Source organism: Tympanuchus pallidicinctus, unplaced genomic scaffold (assembly GCF_026119805.1).
Source record: "Tympanuchus pallidicinctus isolate F22 unplaced genomic scaffold, pur_lepc_1.0 scaffold30, whole genome shotgun sequence".
Classification (NCBI taxonomy): Eukaryota; Metazoa; Chordata; class Aves; order Galliformes; family Phasianidae; genus Tympanuchus; species Tympanuchus pallidicinctus.
Genome location: NW_026294748.1, coordinates 1,065,399 through 1,084,053, shown reverse-complemented (window position 1 = coordinate 1,084,053; position 18,655 = coordinate 1,065,399). Strand labels below are relative to the sequence as shown.

At 55.1% G+C, this 18,655-nt stretch overlaps 2 protein-coding genes across 5 annotated transcripts; one reads left to right on the top strand and one right to left on the bottom strand.

Annotated features, from left to right (window-relative positions):
* The first annotated feature begins 31 nt into the window (after window positions 1-31).
* Window positions 32-8,685, top strand: RNF214 (ring finger protein 214). 4 transcript variants are annotated; one of them, XM_052697224.1, is made up of 15 exons: window positions 32-119; window positions 191-392; window positions 621-680; window positions 1,512-1,652; window positions 2,320-2,459; window positions 3,347-3,415; window positions 4,204-4,300; window positions 4,558-4,646; window positions 5,080-5,170; window positions 5,616-5,714; window positions 6,069-6,445; window positions 6,911-7,046; window positions 7,316-7,396; window positions 7,773-7,868; window positions 8,430-8,685. In XM_052697224.1, the coding sequence occupies exons 1-15, from the start codon at window positions 67-69 to the stop codon at window positions 8,493-8,495; spliced, it is 1,797 nt and encodes a 598-aa protein (XP_052553184.1). In that variant the 5' UTR covers window positions 32-66; the 3' UTR covers window positions 8,496-8,685. The 4 variants fall into 4 exon arrangements, with proteins under 4 accessions (XP_052553184.1, XP_052553182.1, XP_052553183.1 ...); XM_052697222.1 differs by having other exon boundaries at window positions 7,316-7,423; XM_052697223.1 differs by having other exon boundaries at window positions 7,773-8,685.
* A 544-nt stretch (window positions 8,686-9,229) lies between these two features.
* BACE1 (beta-secretase 1) lies at window positions 9,230-18,589 on the bottom strand. Its single transcript, XM_052697225.1, has 9 exons — window positions 18,316-18,589; window positions 14,974-15,062; window positions 14,226-14,442; window positions 13,800-13,937; window positions 13,518-13,652; window positions 13,075-13,176; window positions 12,765-12,914; window positions 12,509-12,680; window positions 9,230-12,396 (listed from the first exon to the last, which is right to left on the bottom strand). The coding sequence occupies exons 1-9, from the start codon at window positions 18,562-18,564 to the stop codon at window positions 12,155-12,157; spliced, it is 1,494 nt and encodes a 497-aa protein (XP_052553185.1). The 5' UTR covers window positions 18,565-18,589; the 3' UTR covers window positions 9,230-12,154.
* Between the last annotated feature and the right edge of the window lie 66 nt (window positions 18,590-18,655).

The following is an 18,655-nucleotide window of genomic DNA, read 5'->3' as shown; positions in this document are numbered from 1 at the left end:
GGGCGGGCGGTACGCGGGCCGAGCGGCGCCGCTCCGGGCCCAGCCGCAGCCTCCGGTCGGGTCGCCATGGCGCTGGAGCGGGCGCAGGCCGAGGGCCCCGCCGCCGCGCCGCCCGCCAGGTAGGCCTCGGGGCCGGGCGGAGGGGCCGCGTCGCGGCTACGGCGACGGGTGACCTGTTTGTTTCGCACAGCCTCTCCGCCCCGGAGAGCCCCGGCGAGGCGGCGCCTGGTGGAGAGGCGGAGTCCGCGGCCCTCCCCGGTGAGGCGGCGGGAGGCGAGGGGGAGCGCGGGCCGGGCGGCGGCGCGGAGGCCGCGGGGCAGAGCGAGGGGGCGGCGGAGGAGGACGAGGCGGAGGAGGCGAGCGTGAAACCCTCGCAGAACATCGCGGTGCAGGTGGGCGCGGGGCGGCGGGGAGAAGCTCCGGGGCCGGGGGTGTAACGGGGGTTGGCGGTGAGGGGCTTCCGAGGCGGCTTTTAAGTAAAGGAGTGAAGCGATGCGTTGGCGGGGAGCGACCCCTCGCGGGGCTGAGCCGTTGCTTTGGGACGCCTCGGCGCTGGAGGTGACTGGGGGGAGGCCGGGGTGTTTGCGGGGGGGTCTGATGGGAGCCGTCGCCCTTTGCAGACTGACTTCAAAACGGCCGACGCGGATGCGAACACGGATCAGGACATTGAGAAGAACCTGGTGGGTACTGAAGCCCTGTGGTAGGTCGGGGTTCTGCTGCTCCTGCTCCCGCAGGGGGCGATTTGTACCTTGCAGCTCTGGAAACTTGTGGGTGCTCAGAAAGCTCTCGTGGTGCTTCAGCAGTCAGCAACATGACCTGAGTTCTGAAAGGCTGCAAAGCAGTGGTGGTGGGGGTAGCATCTGTGGGACCTGGTAGCTGTAATGTGTCTTATGTATGAGCAAGGAAGATCATCTTGGCAGTTCAGTGAATAAGGGCTGTGGATCTCGGTCTGTTTTTGGCTCCGCATTAAGTGAAACGCTGCCGGTTTGTTTCTAAATATCTTGTTTATTTAAAAAATAAAAAGGAAACCATCAAAAACATTTCCCTCCACCACTCACTGTGTTTTCACTCATTTGCTGATCAAGGCATCCCAGGGCATTTGAAAATGCTCTCAGGATGTCCTATGGTGAAATTGTAGCACTGTATAGGAGGTAGCTGGAGGCAGGGTTGTTCGTGGCACTCGGCATCCTGGTGCTGCCTCCCCTGCCCTTCCCACAGGATGTTTTTTTTCCCCCTTTAAATACCAGCTTTGGCTTCCTGACCTGTCCTCTTTAGAAGAGGAAATGCAGCTCTGGCTGCAGCTTCAGGCAGCGCTGCCGTTCATTTTCTCTGACCTCCAGAGTGTGAGCTTTGGTGATGGGAGTCACTGAGCCGTGCTTCTGCACAGATTAAGCCTTGGCATCTGCTGGGCTTCTGTGTACTGTTCTGCTGATTTTTCCCGTTTGTATCCGTGCTCTCTGTGGTGTGATGGAGGGGAAAGGTTCTCCTTGAATTTCTGCTCTCTGGTGCAGGACAAAATGATGTCTGAGAGGGCTTTGTTAAAGGAACGGTACCAGGAGGTGTTGGACAAACAGCGGCAAGTGGAGAACCAGCTGCAGGTGCAGCTCAAACAGCTCCAGCAGCGGAGGGAAGAAGAGATGAAGAACCACCAGGTAATTAGCAAAGTCTTCTTTCTGTTATCTGCCCATAGCAGTTCTGTGGTTGAGGTGGGCTGATCTGGGCCTGTGCTGAGGGGCACAGTGAGGTGCAAAGCATCGTAAGAAGTGGCAGCGACCCGCAGCGTGGCACTTCTCCCCTTGTATTATAAGTGTGTTTCACAGCATTAAGGATTGATTCCTGCTCAGATCTGGGTGTTGAGGGTTTAGAACTGCGAAGCATCTTGCATGCGTGTCTGGTGGTCTTACAGCATCTCTCTAACACATGCAAGAGTTTTTTTTCCACATGGAAACTGGTGGGGAGAGTGGTGTGAAGTGGAAATTACCTCCATGCCTTTATTTAGATGTCTCTAGTTGTTGCCAATGGGTCCCAGGCTTGAATGAGGGATTGACAGCTAGCTGTGTGGGGCTCAGGTTAACACAGAAGGAATCATGGGTGGCTCATCAGCTAGAACTTGTCCTTGTAAGGAGACAGGAGAACCTGCAGTTCTGACCTTCTGTCTGTCTCCTGGGTTGCCTTACAATAAACTCATGAACTAAAAAGAAAGATTTTGATGCCTGTGATCTTATAACCTCTCCAAGTTTGTTAAGAAAACAACATCTTTATAAATAACAAAAGCCATTTCTTGAGGATTTTGCTCTTTACTTGCTTCTGCTCCTATAGGAGATTCTGAAAGCAATTCAGGCCGTTACGATCAAGCGGGAAGAGACAAAGAAGAAGATGGAGAAAGAGAAGAAGGAATTCCTGCAGAAAGAGCAGGATCTGAAAGCAGAAATTGAGAAACTCTGCGAGAAAGGCAGAAGGTACTGGCATGAACAAGCCATTTTTTAGGAAGGAAGGCATAATTGAACTCTGCTGTACACAGATTAAGTAAAAGAGGATTGCTTTCAACCTTTGGAAGCGTGTTTCTGTGAGCATGCAAACGTGGTCCCACAAAGGAATTTTGAGCTGGATGTGGTGGTTGTACCTGTATGTGCAGACAGCTCGGCAGCTCCGCTGTGCTCTGTGTTCTGTCTTTCAGAATGCAGAGCCTTTCAGCAGGAGGCAGGACAGGTCATTGGCAGTGCCTTGTTTCCTGTAGTAAATTTCAGTGTTTCCTGTTGTAAAATTCCTATTTTCTTGTAAATTTCCTGCTCAAATACTCTGCCTGTGCCTAATGGTTTGGAACACGCTGCACAGTCATGCTTTGCTTTCAGGTAGGCAGCTTGCTCTGTGCAAAGAATCGTGCTAGATTCACAGGGGTTCTGAAGCAGGCAAAGGGCTTCAGGTTCCTCTGAATGGTGAATTGGCATTTTTAGGGAGCCGTTCTGGAATGTCTCAGAGATCTGACTTCTTAATTTGAGGCTCAGTGACGTTTTTGCATAAAGCTGCTTTAGTAATGGCTCCCAGCACTCAGCTCCTTTCCCCCTGCATGAACTGTGGCAAACGTTGTCAGAGAGGCGCAGTTCCCTGTGGTGGATCCTGGATAAAAGCCACACTCTGTGCTCACTGCTGTGATACAGCAAAATTTTTGCTCTTGAGGATGGCAGTGGTTGCTTTCAAACATGGGAGGTGTAGTTTGGTCTCCAGAGTTGTGGCACTGAGCACACGGCTGTGCAGATGCACAGTGTGAAGGTGGGACGCGCACACCAGTGGCTGCGTGCTGACACCTTGCAGGAGGTGACTCCATCTGTTCTTTGTGTTTGTGCAGGTTGCTGAAGGAGCAGGAGGAAAAGGAAAACAAGATTGCTTCTCTGATTGCAGAGCAGTCTGATGAAAAGTAAGGCTCTTATCTGTTACCTGATTAATGCTGTTGAACGTTCTTGTACTGGTCGTTTTGTCTCAGAGAGCCTTGTGGGATAGGCTGGAGGTGGTGGTCTCACAGTGCTCCAGTTATGTACTGTAGAGGTTTCATCTCCCCTTCCAGCAGGTTTTGCTCACAGCCTCTGGATTAAATCCTCTGATCCTGCTCTCAAGGAGGCTCCTTGATACTTGTGGCATAAAGATCCCACGAGACTGGAATTTATGCCTAATAGATTGACTCAGCTTGTAGCTGCTACTTCTGACTGAATTTCAGCTTCCCAAAAATCAGGCAAATCTATTTCTTCGTGCTGTTTCCTACAGCTGCCCAACTACTTCAAAGCTGGGCACCTTTCAGGCATTTTAGTGCTGCACAGAGAAGTTCCAAACCCAGTCACAGGTGGAAAGGGCCATCTTCCTCCTTCAGGACTGGAGTGTGTTGGTTCTGGGAAGCAACCTGAACTGTGCACCGTTCCCTGGAGCTGGCCAGAATTTTGCTGAAGAGAGGGAGTTCTTTCCTGCCCTCTTTGCTAAGCTGTACACTTGTGTTTGCACTGTATTTGTTTGCTGCTCTGCAGCGCTCACTCCTGGGATTCTGACTCACACAGCCTTGGGAAATGTGACTGATGTCACGATCTGGAAGCTGCCAATGCTCCACAGTTCCACTCCGTCAGGAGTTGCAGGGATCAATTGGCTTTGTGGGAGTTTGGATCTCTTCTTTCAAGTGATTCCAGTGCTAGAGCAGAGTCGTTCTGTTTCTGTCTGCAGGCAGCTATGGGAGATGGAGCTAGATAAGCTGAAGAACCAGCACAATGAAATCAACAGGAACATCCTCGAGGAGACAGAACGGGCCTGGAAAGCAGAGGTTAGTAGGTGACTTCTTGCTCTTCAGCTGGTTTGCAGGTGTCTTTTTGAGATTCTGGATCATTAATGACAGATTCTGTGAAACTAAGAGCAGGAGGGCAAGGAAAGGGTGGAGCAGATGTCAGTGCAGTAAACATTAGTTGGGATTGGTGCCCCAGTGCATGCAGTGTGGTGCTTAGTGAGGAGATCACAGTCACGGTATTGCAGCAGGAAATGAGGGCATAAGAAACTGCTTTCATGTGGGGCCCTGTGTGCTAGATCCTGTCCCTGGAGAGCAGAAAGGAGCTGCTGGTGTTGAAACTAGAAGAAGCAGAAAAAGAAGCAGAGCTGCACCTCACCTACCTCAAGTAAGTCTCTCATAATTGAAAGGGTAATTTGAATGTAGCTGTGTGCCTAACTCCTCTTCCTCTGCTTGCTCTGACAGTTTGACTGGAGTGGTTCAGTTTCCTTTGTTCATCTAATGTGATTCAGTGATGTCACGGGATGGAGCTGTTTGGCTGTGCTTAAATATTTCCTGTTGCTGCTCATCTGCTGTGTAGGCACAGTACTGATTGTAGTGTTTGTCTGTGTGCACCAGATCAGTCTGTACTGTGGTAGCACCATGCACTGTTGTAGGGCTCCTCCCCCGGGTTTGAGCTTTTTTTCCTCCCCAGCCAGAAGAGGGGACCCCTGTTAGGGGAAAGCAGAGGGATTTGGGGAGTTAGTTGCTTCCAGCTGCTTCTGCTCTGCTGCCAGTGACACAGCACGCTTGCAAGAGGGAACGTTACATTGTTCTTGCAGGTCTGCACCACCAACACTGGAGACCATGAGGCCAAAGCAGGAGTGGGAGATGAGGCTGAACAGGATACGAATGACGAAGGAAAGTGTCCGAGTAAGTTCCTGCAGCTCCCAGCTTGGCTGTGTGGTTCACGTCGGTGCTTCTTCACTTGCTTAGCTGCAGCTCTCTTTGGGAGAAGAGTAAGACCAGGAAAGAGGTTGGTGTCCCAAGGTGTAGCACAGTCAGCATTTGTGAGCAGCTGCAGAGCTCTGCCTGCGTCCAGGCTCATGAATGTGGATAAGCCATGTGGATACGAAAGCAGTGTGTTGGATTAATAACAGAGGCAGTTACTCTCTTTCTCCTTGCAGGTCCTTTCTCGTTCTCTTCAGTCCTGCAAAACCAAGCTATGTCTGCTTTGGGGCCTGCAACCATTCTGGGGCTGAGTGCTTTGTTGAGGCAACAGTGCCAGGGGAATTTGCCTGTTCTAGGCATTTGGAGCCCCAAAATTCCTTAGCCAGAGGCTTTGATAAACATGCCTGTTTTCTTTTCTCTCTTCTAGGATCAGTTCAATGACCACATTCAGATGGTGAGAAATGGAACGAAGCTGAGCAGCCTCCCACAGATCCCAACCCCAACACTGCCACCTCCACCCTCAGAAGTGAGTGCCTCTCCAGTCCAACAAATACAAGCTTTGATTGCTGTGAGGCTCTGGGAATAGCCTGTTTGCTGGCTTGTGACTGCCAGTGTCTGTGCTAAGTCTGTGAAAGGAGACTGTAGGACTATGCTTTTTGGAGCTCTCTGCTTGTCCTTTGAGGCAGCTGTCTGCCTGGGCTCACCTGCTGCCCCTGGTGAGAATGGGCTGCATGGCCCTCACTTGCCACGAGAAGCGTAATGGCCAGTGGCTGTGGCTCAGCTCAGCTCCTGCCTGGCTGGGGAGGAAGATGCTCAGCTGTACTTTGAGATGGACTTATTCTAACCAGCCTTTTCTTCCCCCCCCGTTTTTCTTTCTCAGACAGATTTCATGCTGACGGCATTCCAGCCCAATCCATCCCTTACTCCCAGGCTCCCATTTCCCATAGGACCGGTTCCTGTTCCCATGGTCATGCCGAGCGCTGATCCTCGGGCGCTCTCCTTTCCTCTCCTGAACCCTGCAATCTCCAGACCCAACCAGCCTTCCCCACCGCTGCCTGCATCCCAAGGAAGAAACAGCCCCGTCGTGGCATCGCTTATTGGCACACACAGTCCTCACATGACTCCTGCAGCCTCCATCCCTCCTCCACCGGGTCTGGGAGGAGTTAAGGTCACTCCGGAGTTTCACAGGTCACAGCCAGCAGATAAGCTGGAGAAGCTGCTGGAGAAGTTGTTGACTCGATTTCCCCAGTGCAACAAGTAAGTGTCTCATGGTGTTCTTCCCTGGGAATGAAAACGTGTGGGTGAGGTGCGAGCTGGGATAAGGGGAAGTGAAGCTTGTCTGGAGAAATAAGGGAAGCTTAAAGACAAGGGGTGGCTGCTCTCTGTCCGTAAGAAAGATTTGGAGCTCTAGTTAAAACAGCACTGAGACCTGAAAGCAGCCAAGAGCTCTGCCTTCCTCTGCTGAGGTGCTGCACCAGGTGGGCACTGTCTCTTGCTCCAGCAGGGATTTCCCTCACTTCCTGCTGTTTCAGGGACAGAAGCTCAGCATGCGATGCGTCTCATTTGGATGAGAGCACATGTTCCTGTGCTGTGATACAGCCTTCCCCTGGTGCTGGGGGGCTGTCTCACTGTTGCGGGTCTTTTGATGGAGGGCTTCCCTCTGGGGAGACGCTTGGCTCACTGGTGGCGGGTGGGAGCCCTGAGCAGGCTGCTGTTCTGCAGGGCCCAGCTCACCAACATCCTGCAGCAGATCAAGACTGCTCGGAGGACGATGGCGGGTCTGACTATGGAGGAGCTGAACCAGCTGGTGGCAGCCAAGCTCGCGGAGCAGCAGGAGCGGGCAGCAGCTGGGGCTCAGGTAGGATTGTTGGGGTGGTGCTGGGGGCCGTGCCGGCTCCTGGTGGGGGGCTGCAGGGAAAGGGAGCCTGGGTGGCAGAGAGAAGCGAGCAGCTCCTGTTCCCTGGCTCCCTGCAGACCGAGCTGAATGGGGGCCCACTGGTGGGACCACACAGAGCTCAAACTTGGGTTCTACATGCTAGGGGAGCAATTTTTCCCAAAGGTAACTCAGCAGCACAGCTGTCCTTCACTTCTGCACATTTCTGATATGTCTTGTTTGCTTTCCCACAGCCTCTCGGTCGAATCAGGGCCCCCATGTTTTCTGCTCCGCTGCCTCAGATCAGCACGCCGATGTTCCTGCCCCCAGCCCAGGTAGCTTACCCAGGAACGGCATCACATGTAAGATTTTGTGGTTTTTCCAAGTGCACTTCACCATCTCCAGGGAAAGCCAGCTGGAGAGGGAGCCCTTCTGAGAAGTGGCCAAAGGGATGAGCTGGTGGAGCAGGGAGCTCTCTTTCTCCTCGCACAGCTGCTCAGGCTGGTGGGTGAGAAGGGAGGGGTTGGAAGCGTGGGTTCTTCTGTGCTCTGCATCAAAGGAGGAGAGAAAATGCTGCGGGATTGGTGTGCAGAGGGCAGAGCTGGGCAAACTGGGGCCCCTTGCAAGACCAGTAGCTGCAACACTGAATATGTGTGGGTCTATCTGTGCAGTTCAACTGTCTGCTTTGTGTTCTCTTGCTGTTCGACCCAGACCCCAGCTGCCTGTAAGCTATGTCTCATGTGCCAGAAGCTTGTACAGCCCAGCGACCTTCATCCCATGGCCTGCTCGCATGTGCTGCACAAGGAGGTAAGTCCTTCCTTGCTACGTACATCTTCTGTGTTCCTTAATTATGGTTCCCAGTGCAGATTCCTCTCCTGGGTCCCTGGGTGTATGTAGTGAGTTCCTGTTGTATGGAGACTTTGCCAGGAGAAAGGTATGATCAATCCATCGACTTCTCTGTGTCCTATCACTTTGTGCTCTTAGCTGGGCCACCCTGGCCACCATTTGCTGGTGGCTTTAAGAACAAGGCTATCGTTATTCAGCCTCAGAGCTTGTGCTCATTTTTAGGAGGGTTAAATCTTGGCCTTTTGCATTCCTGGAGGAGGAGAGTCTGGGAGGTTATAGAGCACAGGGCGATGGAGAAAGCTTGCACTCACCTCACTGCTGGTGCACAGCAGGCCTGTGTGCAGGAGCTCGGTTGAAAAGGGCTCCCAGTCGCAGTGACCTTTTGACCGAGCTGTTCCTAAGGAGCAAACAAGCCATCCCATAAAATGGATGCCCTTTGCCATCGCTTCTGGAGAAGTAACGCCACGTTCACAGCACCTTTGAGTTGTGCCAGTGGCTCTTGACTAATTCTCTTTCTTCCAGTGCATCAAATTCTGGGCACAAACCAACACAAATGACACTTGCCCCTTTTGTCCAAGTCTCAAATGACGGCTACTCGAACAAAGTGGTCCCACGGGAGGAGTTGCTGTGAATAGACAGGATCAGTTCTAAGATTTCTACAGTTCTATATTTATACGACCATGTATACACATGTACATTTTTATTATATAGGTAATGTGTGTATAGAAAGTCTGTATACATACAAATTCATAAATAAAGTGTGTATATTATGCAGTGATTTGGTGCTGCTCCTTTTTCACCTCGCTGTGTGAAAGCACGACCTGCCTGCAGGGACTCGCGTCCCCTCACTGGATGTCACACGTGCCTGTGCCACATCCGCCTGCTGCTCCTTGTGTGTGCTCTGAGCAGTTCCCCTCCTAGCAATGAACAGATTGCAGATGAGAAGCTTTTGGTTCTTTTTATTTTCTTTAATGTAATAATTTACTGTGTTAACATTCATTGTTCTTACACAGACAATAGGTTACAGAGTACCGGAGTCTATAGCGACAGCCTGCCCTAGCCATCCCCAGCCCTCCTCCCTCTGGGCAGAGTTCTGCACACGCTTTCTCCTGGTGTTTCCTGCTGTAGTTTTGGGTCCTGGTGAGGGAGCACTGGGGAGCAAACAAATTTGGCTGCACTGCAGCTCAGGATAGCCAACCAGTTGCGGTTCCTCGGATCCCCTCTCCTGTACTTTCTCCTAAAGCCCGGGCTGATGCACCAACCCTTTCTCTGTGGATTTCAATGAGATTACAAGGTGCTCAGCACCACTTAAAATCTTGTACTTATTCTGTAGTTTTTTTCTTTTTTTTTTCTTTTTTTTTTTCTTTTTTTGCAGCCTGTGGCACAAATTCAGCACTGCTAGAAGCACCTTTGCTTTGGGGTTGGTCAGTGCAAGTGCTGCCAGGGTACGGCGTGCCTGAATTTGGCCACAGTCTGAGTCTTTCTACATGCACACACACACACGCTTGTCAGCATGTTTTAAGGCAGTGGTCCACAACAGAGTCTGGGATCCTGGGGAGGGTCCTGGGCAGGCACGAGGGTGTGGAGGTCTGTGTGCACTCTGCAATTGCATAACCTTGCACTGGAGTTGAATTGCTGGATGAGTTTTGGAGCACAGCACGGGAGCTGGATGCTGTTTCCCAATACAGTAGGTAAGTGGGATGGTGCAGGGGTGCGTGTGATGGGCTGGCAGGGCATTGCCTGGTGCTGTGATTGCTTGCCTCTCTCCTGATCTCCTACCCTGTGTTTCCTCCTGCCTCTCTCCCTCCCTCACATCTTTCCCAAAGCAATCTTTAACTGCAGGATTTTGTTAATGAGCTTTATGTTAGCGGTTGCTGGAGGCTTGTAGTGCTCCAGCCAGTATCCACCTGAACCAGTGCCTTTGCTCTGCCCAGGCCCTAGCGCTGCAGGTAGCTCTGCTTTTCACCTGTGGAGGAACGCTGCCTTTTTCATTAGTGAAGCTCAGTGTTCAGAACAAAGCACTTTCACATCCAAGTCTGAGGCAGAGAATTAAGGAAACAGCATTATCAATTGTCAGCAAGCTCAAGAGCTCTGGGGATGGGAGGCGACCACAGTGGCACCCTCCTCCTGCGGCAGGGTGAGCTGTGATGCAGGGGAGTACAAAAGGGAAAGGTTGCTCTTACACACCATGGCATCTTCCCTTTGCTGTATGAACAAAGCGAGGGCAAAACCGCCTCCTCTGACCCGTGTCCTTTTGGTCTGTGAACCACAGCTGTGTGATCCAGCTGTGCCCTCTGCCTGCATCCCTCCATCATTGTCACCGGGTCCCTGACACGCAATGCCTCCTCTGACACCAACTCCAGGTCACCCCATGATCCATAAAGTGCTTCCATCCAGGCTGCTGAGCAAGCCCTGGGCTCGGGTGCTGGCCAAGGCCCCAGGACTGAGCAGAGGGCTAAAAATTAAAAAAACAACACAACGAAACAGGATAAAACCCCCTACTATTGGGTTTGGAACAGTGGCTTTCGGAGCTAGAATTAAAAATAGATCTATATGTATATATTGTACAGGTGAGGAGCAGACCATTATTTGTACACCTGTGTGCAGGGACCTGCTATATACACACTGATTCTGCGCAGCTGTACTAACAGTGAGTTGCATTGTAAAAAAACCCAACAAAACAATAAATACAACCATGTGTTTAGAAAAACAAGAAATGCTGCAGTTCCCACAGACACCTCCTTTCCCCAGTGCTGCTAGGGGTCTCTTGCCTTGGGGGCAGGAGCCCAGGTCCGAGCGTGTCTGCAGCCGGGCGCTGGCTGCTGAGGCGAGGCAGCAGCTGCAGGTGGGGCCGCCGAGCCGGCGCTGGCTCCCCTATGGCTTTCAAACAGGCGACAGGCTGGGGAACGGGCAAGCTCTCTCCTGGCACGCGGTTTCTGCTCGTTCCAAGCTCCTTCCTTTGTTCCCGTTCAGTCCGAGGGGCCGTGAAGCGCAGGGAAGAGAACCCCGTGTCCTGGAGCAGAGGCTGTTGTCCCCAGGGCTGGAGGGCGGCAGCCAGCAGCTTCTACGCAGCAAACAGTGTGGATGTGGGACGCAGGTGAGGCAGTTCCCTGTCCCCCAAGGGGACGTGGTGGTCAAAAAATGGAGTCAGGAGAGGATGGCTGCCTGTCCTGGGAGGCAGCGAGGCAGGGTGGGCGCAGAGAGGTCTGGGGCTGGCAGCAATGGAAGGGCAGGTCGGGAGGACAGGGGAAATGCCACAGCACATGTTAGTGTGCACTGTACAGGGGAGCAGGAGGGTGGGAGCAGCTGTCCCCCAACTTCTGCCTTCTCTCACTCCAAGGGAGCTTCAGGCTGGCACTGCGTGGTGTTTTCTACAAGCCCAGGCCTGGGGGCAGTGGCTCTGCAGATGCACTCTCTGGAGTCCAGCTCACAGGTGTCATGGGGAGGGGAGCTGCGTGGGGCAGGCACAGCTACAGCGCACATGCACACACGCACAGTTCACTACACGGAGAGCCTATGCCAGCAGCTTCCCTACAGTGCAGGCTGAGAAGGGCAGATGCAGCACTGGGGGGAGGAGGGGGACAGAAATGGGGTGATGGCTCATCAGTTTGGAAAGTGTTGGCAGGACAGCTAGGGAAAGCTCAGCTCATTTTTGTGCCAGAGCAGACACTTGCACCCAGTCCTTCCAGAGGCTACAGGTGAAACAGGGTTGCTGTGCTGTCACCCAATAGCAGCCAAGCTACATCTGAGGATCCTAGACAAAAGCAGCTGAGGCCTGAGGCTCCCCAAGCTGCCCTTGCACATGCTGCTGCCTGACAGGCTGCAAGTACACACTGAAGTTTTGCTGTAGGTCAGCAAGGGGTGGCTGGTGTCAGAACCAGGGCAACGCCTTTGGAGCACAGAGGGGGATCCTAACCTGCTGCTGGGACCTGATCTCCACCTGCTCCCCAGTGCTGGTGTTGCCTCTCCTGTCCTGCTATGCAAATGCTGCTCTGGGTGATGGTGACCCAGGGACTCAAGCCCGGGACTCGAGCCTCAGTGCTGGCACTCTGCTCCTGGTACTGGGTTGCTCCTGGCCCATTAACTCAAAGGGCACTGGGTCCCTGCAGCCAGGAGGGCCTGGGCTGACTGTGTGAGCACCCTATGCTGATGTCCAGTCTCCATGCTCTAGCCTCCAACGAAAGGACCTACCTCTCCTTGCCCTGCTGCCTCACCTGCTGTCCCGGGGCTGCCCCCACGCTCCGGTGTCACTTCAGCAAAGATATGTCATCAGCAAAGTCATCGTGGTCCCGTCGCAGGCAGCGGAAGCAGCGCCACTGGAACACCATGAGGCAGAGGGGCAGCATGAACAGGGCGCAGATGGCTGCCATGACATAAGCAATGGTCATCAAGGTGGACTCATCCGTCTGTGGGATGTTGTAGCCGCAGTCCTCCATGTTGGAGTGCAGGTAGGGCCCCTCCACTGCGGCTGTCCGAAACTCGTCGTGCACTGTGGGCAGGTAAAAGGCGAGCGTCTGGTCACTGAGATACCACTGCACATCCACACCTCTTCCCCGTAGCCCCCTGCCTTCTCTCCCTCTTGCCTTGCTTCTCTTCCTTACCGTGGCAGGCACTGACAGCAAAGCCAATGCGCTTGCGGGCACGGTCAAAGACCACGTAGAAACCTTCCATGATGACAGCACCCATGACAGTGCCTGTGGAGGACTGAGAGATGGCGAACTTGTAGCAGTCATCCTGAGAGGTGGCCACATCCTCCACTGGGCGCAGGTATTGCTGCAGGGAGAGAAGAGCTGTCAGCTCTGCCCCAGACTGCCTCCTGCTCGGTGCTGGGCAGGGTCTGGCCCGGCCAACGCTCACCTGGGGAAGGATGGTGATCCGGAAGGACTGGTTGGTGGCCTCCCCCATCAGGTAGAGGGACAGAACGGGGAAGATGTGCCAGGGGGTGGTGCCGACCTGCCAGCAAACCAGCTGCTCCCCCAGCCAGAAGCCATCTGGGAACTTCTCCGTCTGCCAGAGGGAAAGGAGAGGTGAGGGGTCTGTGTGGGCAGGGAGCAGAGATGCTCAGACTGGTGACAGGCAGTCACCCTGCCCACAGCCCTCCACTGGCACTGGGGATGTGCCCACAGAAGGGGGGGATGGACGGATGAGTTTCAAGGGCCACACTGACCGAAGAAGCTGTTTTGATGGATTTCACTGCAGCCTCAAACACCTTCTTCGGCAGCCTGAGGTTGGTGGTGCCGCTGTCCACGATACTCTTGTCATAGTTGTACTGCAGACAGCGAGAAGAAGAATGACCCAGGGGTATCCCAGCCCTGCTCCCCTCCATGCCAGCACCTGACTGCTCTGGCTCCCCCTGCACAGCTACTGAGGCTGAGCCCATCCCGTTCTTTCTATTGTGATGGACTCAAAGCTCACATTCATCTCAGCTTCACTCTTGGCCATGCTGCCTGGTGCCCTCAGCCTCCAGGCTGAGTCCAGGCACTGAATCCCCTGGCACCAGGGCCTGCAGCATTCGCTGCACTCAGTGATTTTATCCGTAACCAAAGGACAGGTGCTTTCAGCAACAAAGCAAACCCATTGCAGGGCAGCTCCCCCTGGGGCCCCTGTCACCTCTTTGCAGTCCATGTTCAGGTCCTGCCCATTGACCTCCAGCTTGACAATGATGACCTCGTAGTACCACTCCTTGCGGATGGGTGTGTACCAGATGTCACCCACGTACAGCGAGCGGTCGATGCCACCAATGATCTGCAATGGGAACAGAAAGGTGTCTGATACGGCATCTCCAGCCATGGCACATTTTGTATGGCCATCTCTGCCCATGGGAACACCCAAACCACGTGGAGAATCCCCAGCTTCCTGCTGCCACACCAGCTCCTTCTCCAGAGCACTCACCATGCTGCCTCCCACTGATGCCAAGGTCTCCGTTTCATTGGATGAGAAGCCTGCCCCACAAAGCTGGAGGGAGAAGATGTTGGGCACCTGGGTCTGCTTCACCAGGGAATCAAAAAAGGGCTCCAAGCTGTCATCAGGCTGGAGAAAAGCAGAGGCAGGACAGGGACGTGTCAGTGGAGGACACCCAGATGTCCCCTCTGTGCCACAAGAATCCTGGCTCTGTACACTGTTGAGGCAGGGCTCAAGGTCAGCAGTGCAAATGCACAGCCTGTTTGGGCCCACTGGGACTGTGTGGAGCTATGGAGAGAGGAAATGTAACCCCTACCCCTTGAGCAAGGTGTGTTGTGCTGGGACACGATGCCTATGTTTGCTGAGAAGCTGGATGCAGTACAGGCATGTGGGCCCCCGGCTACAATCAGGACTCACCCGGGCAATCTCTGCATAGGCCAGCCCTAGGATCCCTTCCCAGTTGGAGCCATTGATGAAGAATTTGTCTGACTCCGTGATGGCAGCAATGTTGGCTCTGACAGTGACGTTGGGGCCGTGGGGGATGGTGACAAGGTCAGTGCCCAGCTCCCCTTCCCACTTGCCCTGGGTGTAGGGCACATACACACCCTTCCGCAGGTCACGGTAGGTGCTGGACCTGGAATGGCATCAAAGAGAGTAAAACCACTGCAGAGGAGACAGTGACAAGCAGAGCACACGCATAATAACCAAGCATTACAAGTGCACAGCCCTGTCCAGCCTGTGGGTCAGCATGGCTGTGTGATGACACTACATATCTCTGCCTGTGCAGCTGTTGGAGAGTCCACAGAGGGTCAGGGAAGCACAAGGACAGTGCCTCGCAGCCTGGGGTGAGGCAGTAATAGGGCACACGGGATAACTGTAGCTGTTGTATGCTATGCAAAACAGCCAGCAGCACAGATATGGGCTGCTTAAATGTTGTCAGATGGTGGACTGGCAGCTGAGGGCTCCCCTGCTTCTATAGGCACAAGAAGGGGCCATCCAGATCTACCTGAGGCTGAGCAGCATTACCTGTGCCAGCCCAGGACTTAGGGCCATGTGTGGCCAGACCCAGCGCAAGACAGACCACACCATCACTGGAGGTGAGCCACAGGCACAAGGACCAGTGGCTGTGCTGTTTTCCCCCAGCGCCTGTCCCCACAGAACTCACAGCTGCCGCTGGTAATATCTCCGAAGAAAGGGGTGAGGTGCAGCTCCCACAGCAAAATTACTGCTCCCAGTGTCCACCAGGATATTGAGCTGGAGAAGGAAGAGACAAGGAAGGTTTGTGACTGCAGTAGAACTCAGGCTGCACTGTGCACCCAAGTCTGCGTGGCATTGCAGGCAAGCGATGCTTTCTTTTTCCCTGTGTTTTCTGCATGGTGGCTGCTGTGCTGTGTGCTCCAGTGACCCACAGCTCTGGGTCCTCATCTCAGCAGCAAGCCTAGCTCTGCCCTGCTGGCTAGGGCTGTGTGCCAGCCACGCTTGTGGGACTGTGGGAGCAGCAATGGGGCAGCCAGGGGTAGGGCAGGGAGGCTGTAGCCCAGCAGCTGCAGGGGCCTGCTGATGCTGTGCACAAGGATGGCTCAGGGCAGTTGTGCAAGAGAGGATGGGACGGTGGAGCAGGAGTCAGCAACATCAGGCTGTTGCACAAAAAGCAAACATCATCTGGCACTGTGCAAACACAGCATGAGCTCTCCTGCCCTGCTCAGCACGGTATGACCTCAGCCCCCTGCAACCGGTGTGGGAGAGAGCAGCAGCAAGGCAAGGTCTCCAGGTCCCCCTTGCCAGGAAATCTAATTTGCTGGTGGGAAGGACTGATAGTACACAAGCCGCTGTGGATTGCTGCGTCCGCTAATCAGCCATCCATGAGCTGAGCTCCGCTCCCGATTCATTTCTGCCTTGCCCTGGATTAGCAGCTTGCAGGCAGAGCTTGGCAAGCACCCACCAGCCGGGCTAGGAATGGGCCAGCCCTGTCCTGCCACTGGCCAAGCTCTGCTTGTGGCCCCTCTGCCCTGCTGGAGCCGGGCCTGGCAGGACACCGCTGGTTGCAGAGGGCTGTGCAGCCATAGGGCTGCTCACCCATACAAGTGATCCACCAGGGCTGTAGGCCTTAAGCTGTGGATTCAGGGAGGAAGGAAGCTAATGCGCTTGTGCTAATCGCACTGGTGCTTGGCTACCACCTGCAGAATTTCTTCAGTGAACTACGGGCAACGGCTCCCCTGCACACAGCACAAACTCGGCAACCACTGCCCTGGCCCACCTCGGTGCCCGGCTCTCCTGCACCGACCCTGGTGGCTGTCCTGCATCCTCCACACCGTGACACAGGCAGGCTTTTTGCCAAGGAGACTTTCAGCTCCAGGTAGGAAGTGGAGCAGCACGCTCACCCCGCTGCACGCCTTGCTCAGAGGGGCACTCAGAGCCCTCCCCAGGCAACCACAGCCCTGCCATTCCCAAGGTGGCTGCTGGAGCGTTCATTAGCCATCTGCTGCACACAGCCTTGCTGCTGATCTCCAGGGTACCTGGTGAGGACTGCTTTCTCTGGGGAGATACCTGCTGAGCTGACTCTGCAGGGAGAGGACACAGGCAGCGAGGAGGAGGCTCGCTCTGGAGGCCACGTTGTCAAGAACAACCATGTTAGGAAGATGAGGAAACCTGCAGCTGCCCAGGACCTGCGCCAAGCCCTTGGACGTTCAGACAGTCCCAGAACTGCCTACTGGGCTCTTCCTTGTGTGGCATGTGCAGCGTTTTGCACCGGTGACAGTGGGAGGCAGGGGTGGGGTTGCTGCCCTGCAGGCTACGCTCTGCTGCCTCGAGTTTGCTGCCACGTGCATTGGCCCCACTTCCTCCAGGCGCAGCCCAGCCCTTGTCTCAGGGCAGGACACGACACGTGCAGCGGTGAGGCTGGGACATGTATGGCAGGGATGCTCTCTGAAGCCCTTCTGCAGCTCCCTGGATGTGACAGCCCCTCTGGGCGCTTGGCAGAAGCACTGCCTGCACACTGCACACGAGAGCGGGGCTGGCAGCACGCTTGTGGGGTCGCGGGGGGACAAGCACACAGCGGTGGCACCGAGCCTCTGCCATCTGTCCCAGAGCGCTGGCTCAGGCTGCTCTGCTCCCACCTCCTCCTGCTGTCCGGGTGAATCAGCGCTGGTGGCACAGGCGCGCTGAGAGCCGGGGGGGTGCGAGAGCGATTAATTGTTGGTAGTGACTGCGCAGTGCAGCCCAGCTCACAGCCAAAATTCAAGCACAGCACAACAAAGAAGGTGAAAGCCAAGGAGAGCGAGGGGCTGGCAGTGAGACCACGTTGGGCTGCATGTGTACCTCTGAAGAGGATGCACGCATCCTCCCAGATAAACACCCGCCACGCTCCCCAATTTCCTGTGTATGCATCAACTTAGCCTTTCATGTGAATCTTTTAATTCCATTAAAATGCCTGGAGGGATTTTGCTCCGGCACACAAACATGCACATACGCATGCATATGCACACACTGCATCCACATTTGGAAGCACTCCAAGGCTGGAAGATGCTTCCCAAAAGGGTGACAGCTTCAGAAATCCACGAGTGCCTGGAAACAGGTGGTTCTCACTGAAATTATTTGGCAGCTGTGACACATGGCATGTTCCAAGCAAAAGCTCCAGCAGGGCTGGATGATGAAATCACATTTAGAGCTAGATTTTAGAAATAATCTCCTTTTTTTTTTTTCCCTTTCCCCATAAACATACCCTGCCTGAACAGAAAAATACATCCTAAACACACACAAATTGACACAAAGCCACCTCAAGACACACAATCTGTAGAGCCATAGAATGGCTCAGGTTGGAGGGGAGCTCAAAGCCCACCCAGTGCCACCCCAGCCGTGGGCAGGGCTGCCCCCCACCAGCTCAGGCTGCCCAGGGCCCCATCCCACCTGGCCTGGAGTGCCTGCAGGGATGGGGCACCCACAGCTCTCTGGGCAGCAGCGCCAGCGCCTCACCGCCCTGACCAAAGGATTGCTTCCTCACAGCTCACCTACATCTCCACTCTTTTAGCTTAAAGCCATTCTCCCTTGTCCTGTCACTATCAGACCACTCCCACAAGCAACATTTTGTCGATTGTGAGCAAAGGCAGTTGTAGAAAACCCCTTGCTGTGCTTCTCTTCTCCCCTTTGGCTTCTCCACCTAGTGCACTACCCGTGCAATACCCACCAGGCACCCGAGGAAGGAGGCAGATCACTCTGGAGGTGCACATAGCAAAGCCAGCTGCTATTTCAGAACCACCGTGGGCACAGCAGAGTTTTGGCAGAGCCAACCTACACCGTGGGCGGCAGCAGCACAGGATCCCGGCCCTGTGCTCGAACGAATCCAGCCCTACACGCATTTCAGGAGGCCCTCAAGGTCCCGCTGGGCTGACCGTCCCGCTGCTGCTATGCATGGCACGCGCCCACACACCGTGCCGGCCCCCGCGGACCCCCAGAGCCACCAGGACGGGTCGTGGCAGCGCGGCCCCGCAGCCCCGCGCCTCTCCCTCACCTTCTGCGGGGGGCTGCCCACCGTCATCTCCACATAGTAGCCCTGCCCGGACTTGCCCCGCAAGTTATCGATCATCTCCACGAAGGCGCTCCTCCTCTCCGCCTCCTCCGGCGCTCTCCTCGCCCTGGCGCCCGGCGGCGGGGCCGATCCTCCCCGCAGTGGCAAGCGGATGCTCGGCGGGGCCGGACCGACGCTCAAGGCCGCGGCCCCGACGCACAGCAGCAGGCAGGGCCAGGCGGAGGCAGCCATGGCCGCGGCCCCGTGCCCGGATCGCCCCTAACGGGCCCGCAGCGCCCCGCGCCTCGGCCGGGCGGCCGCGCCGGGGCGGGCAGGCGGCGCG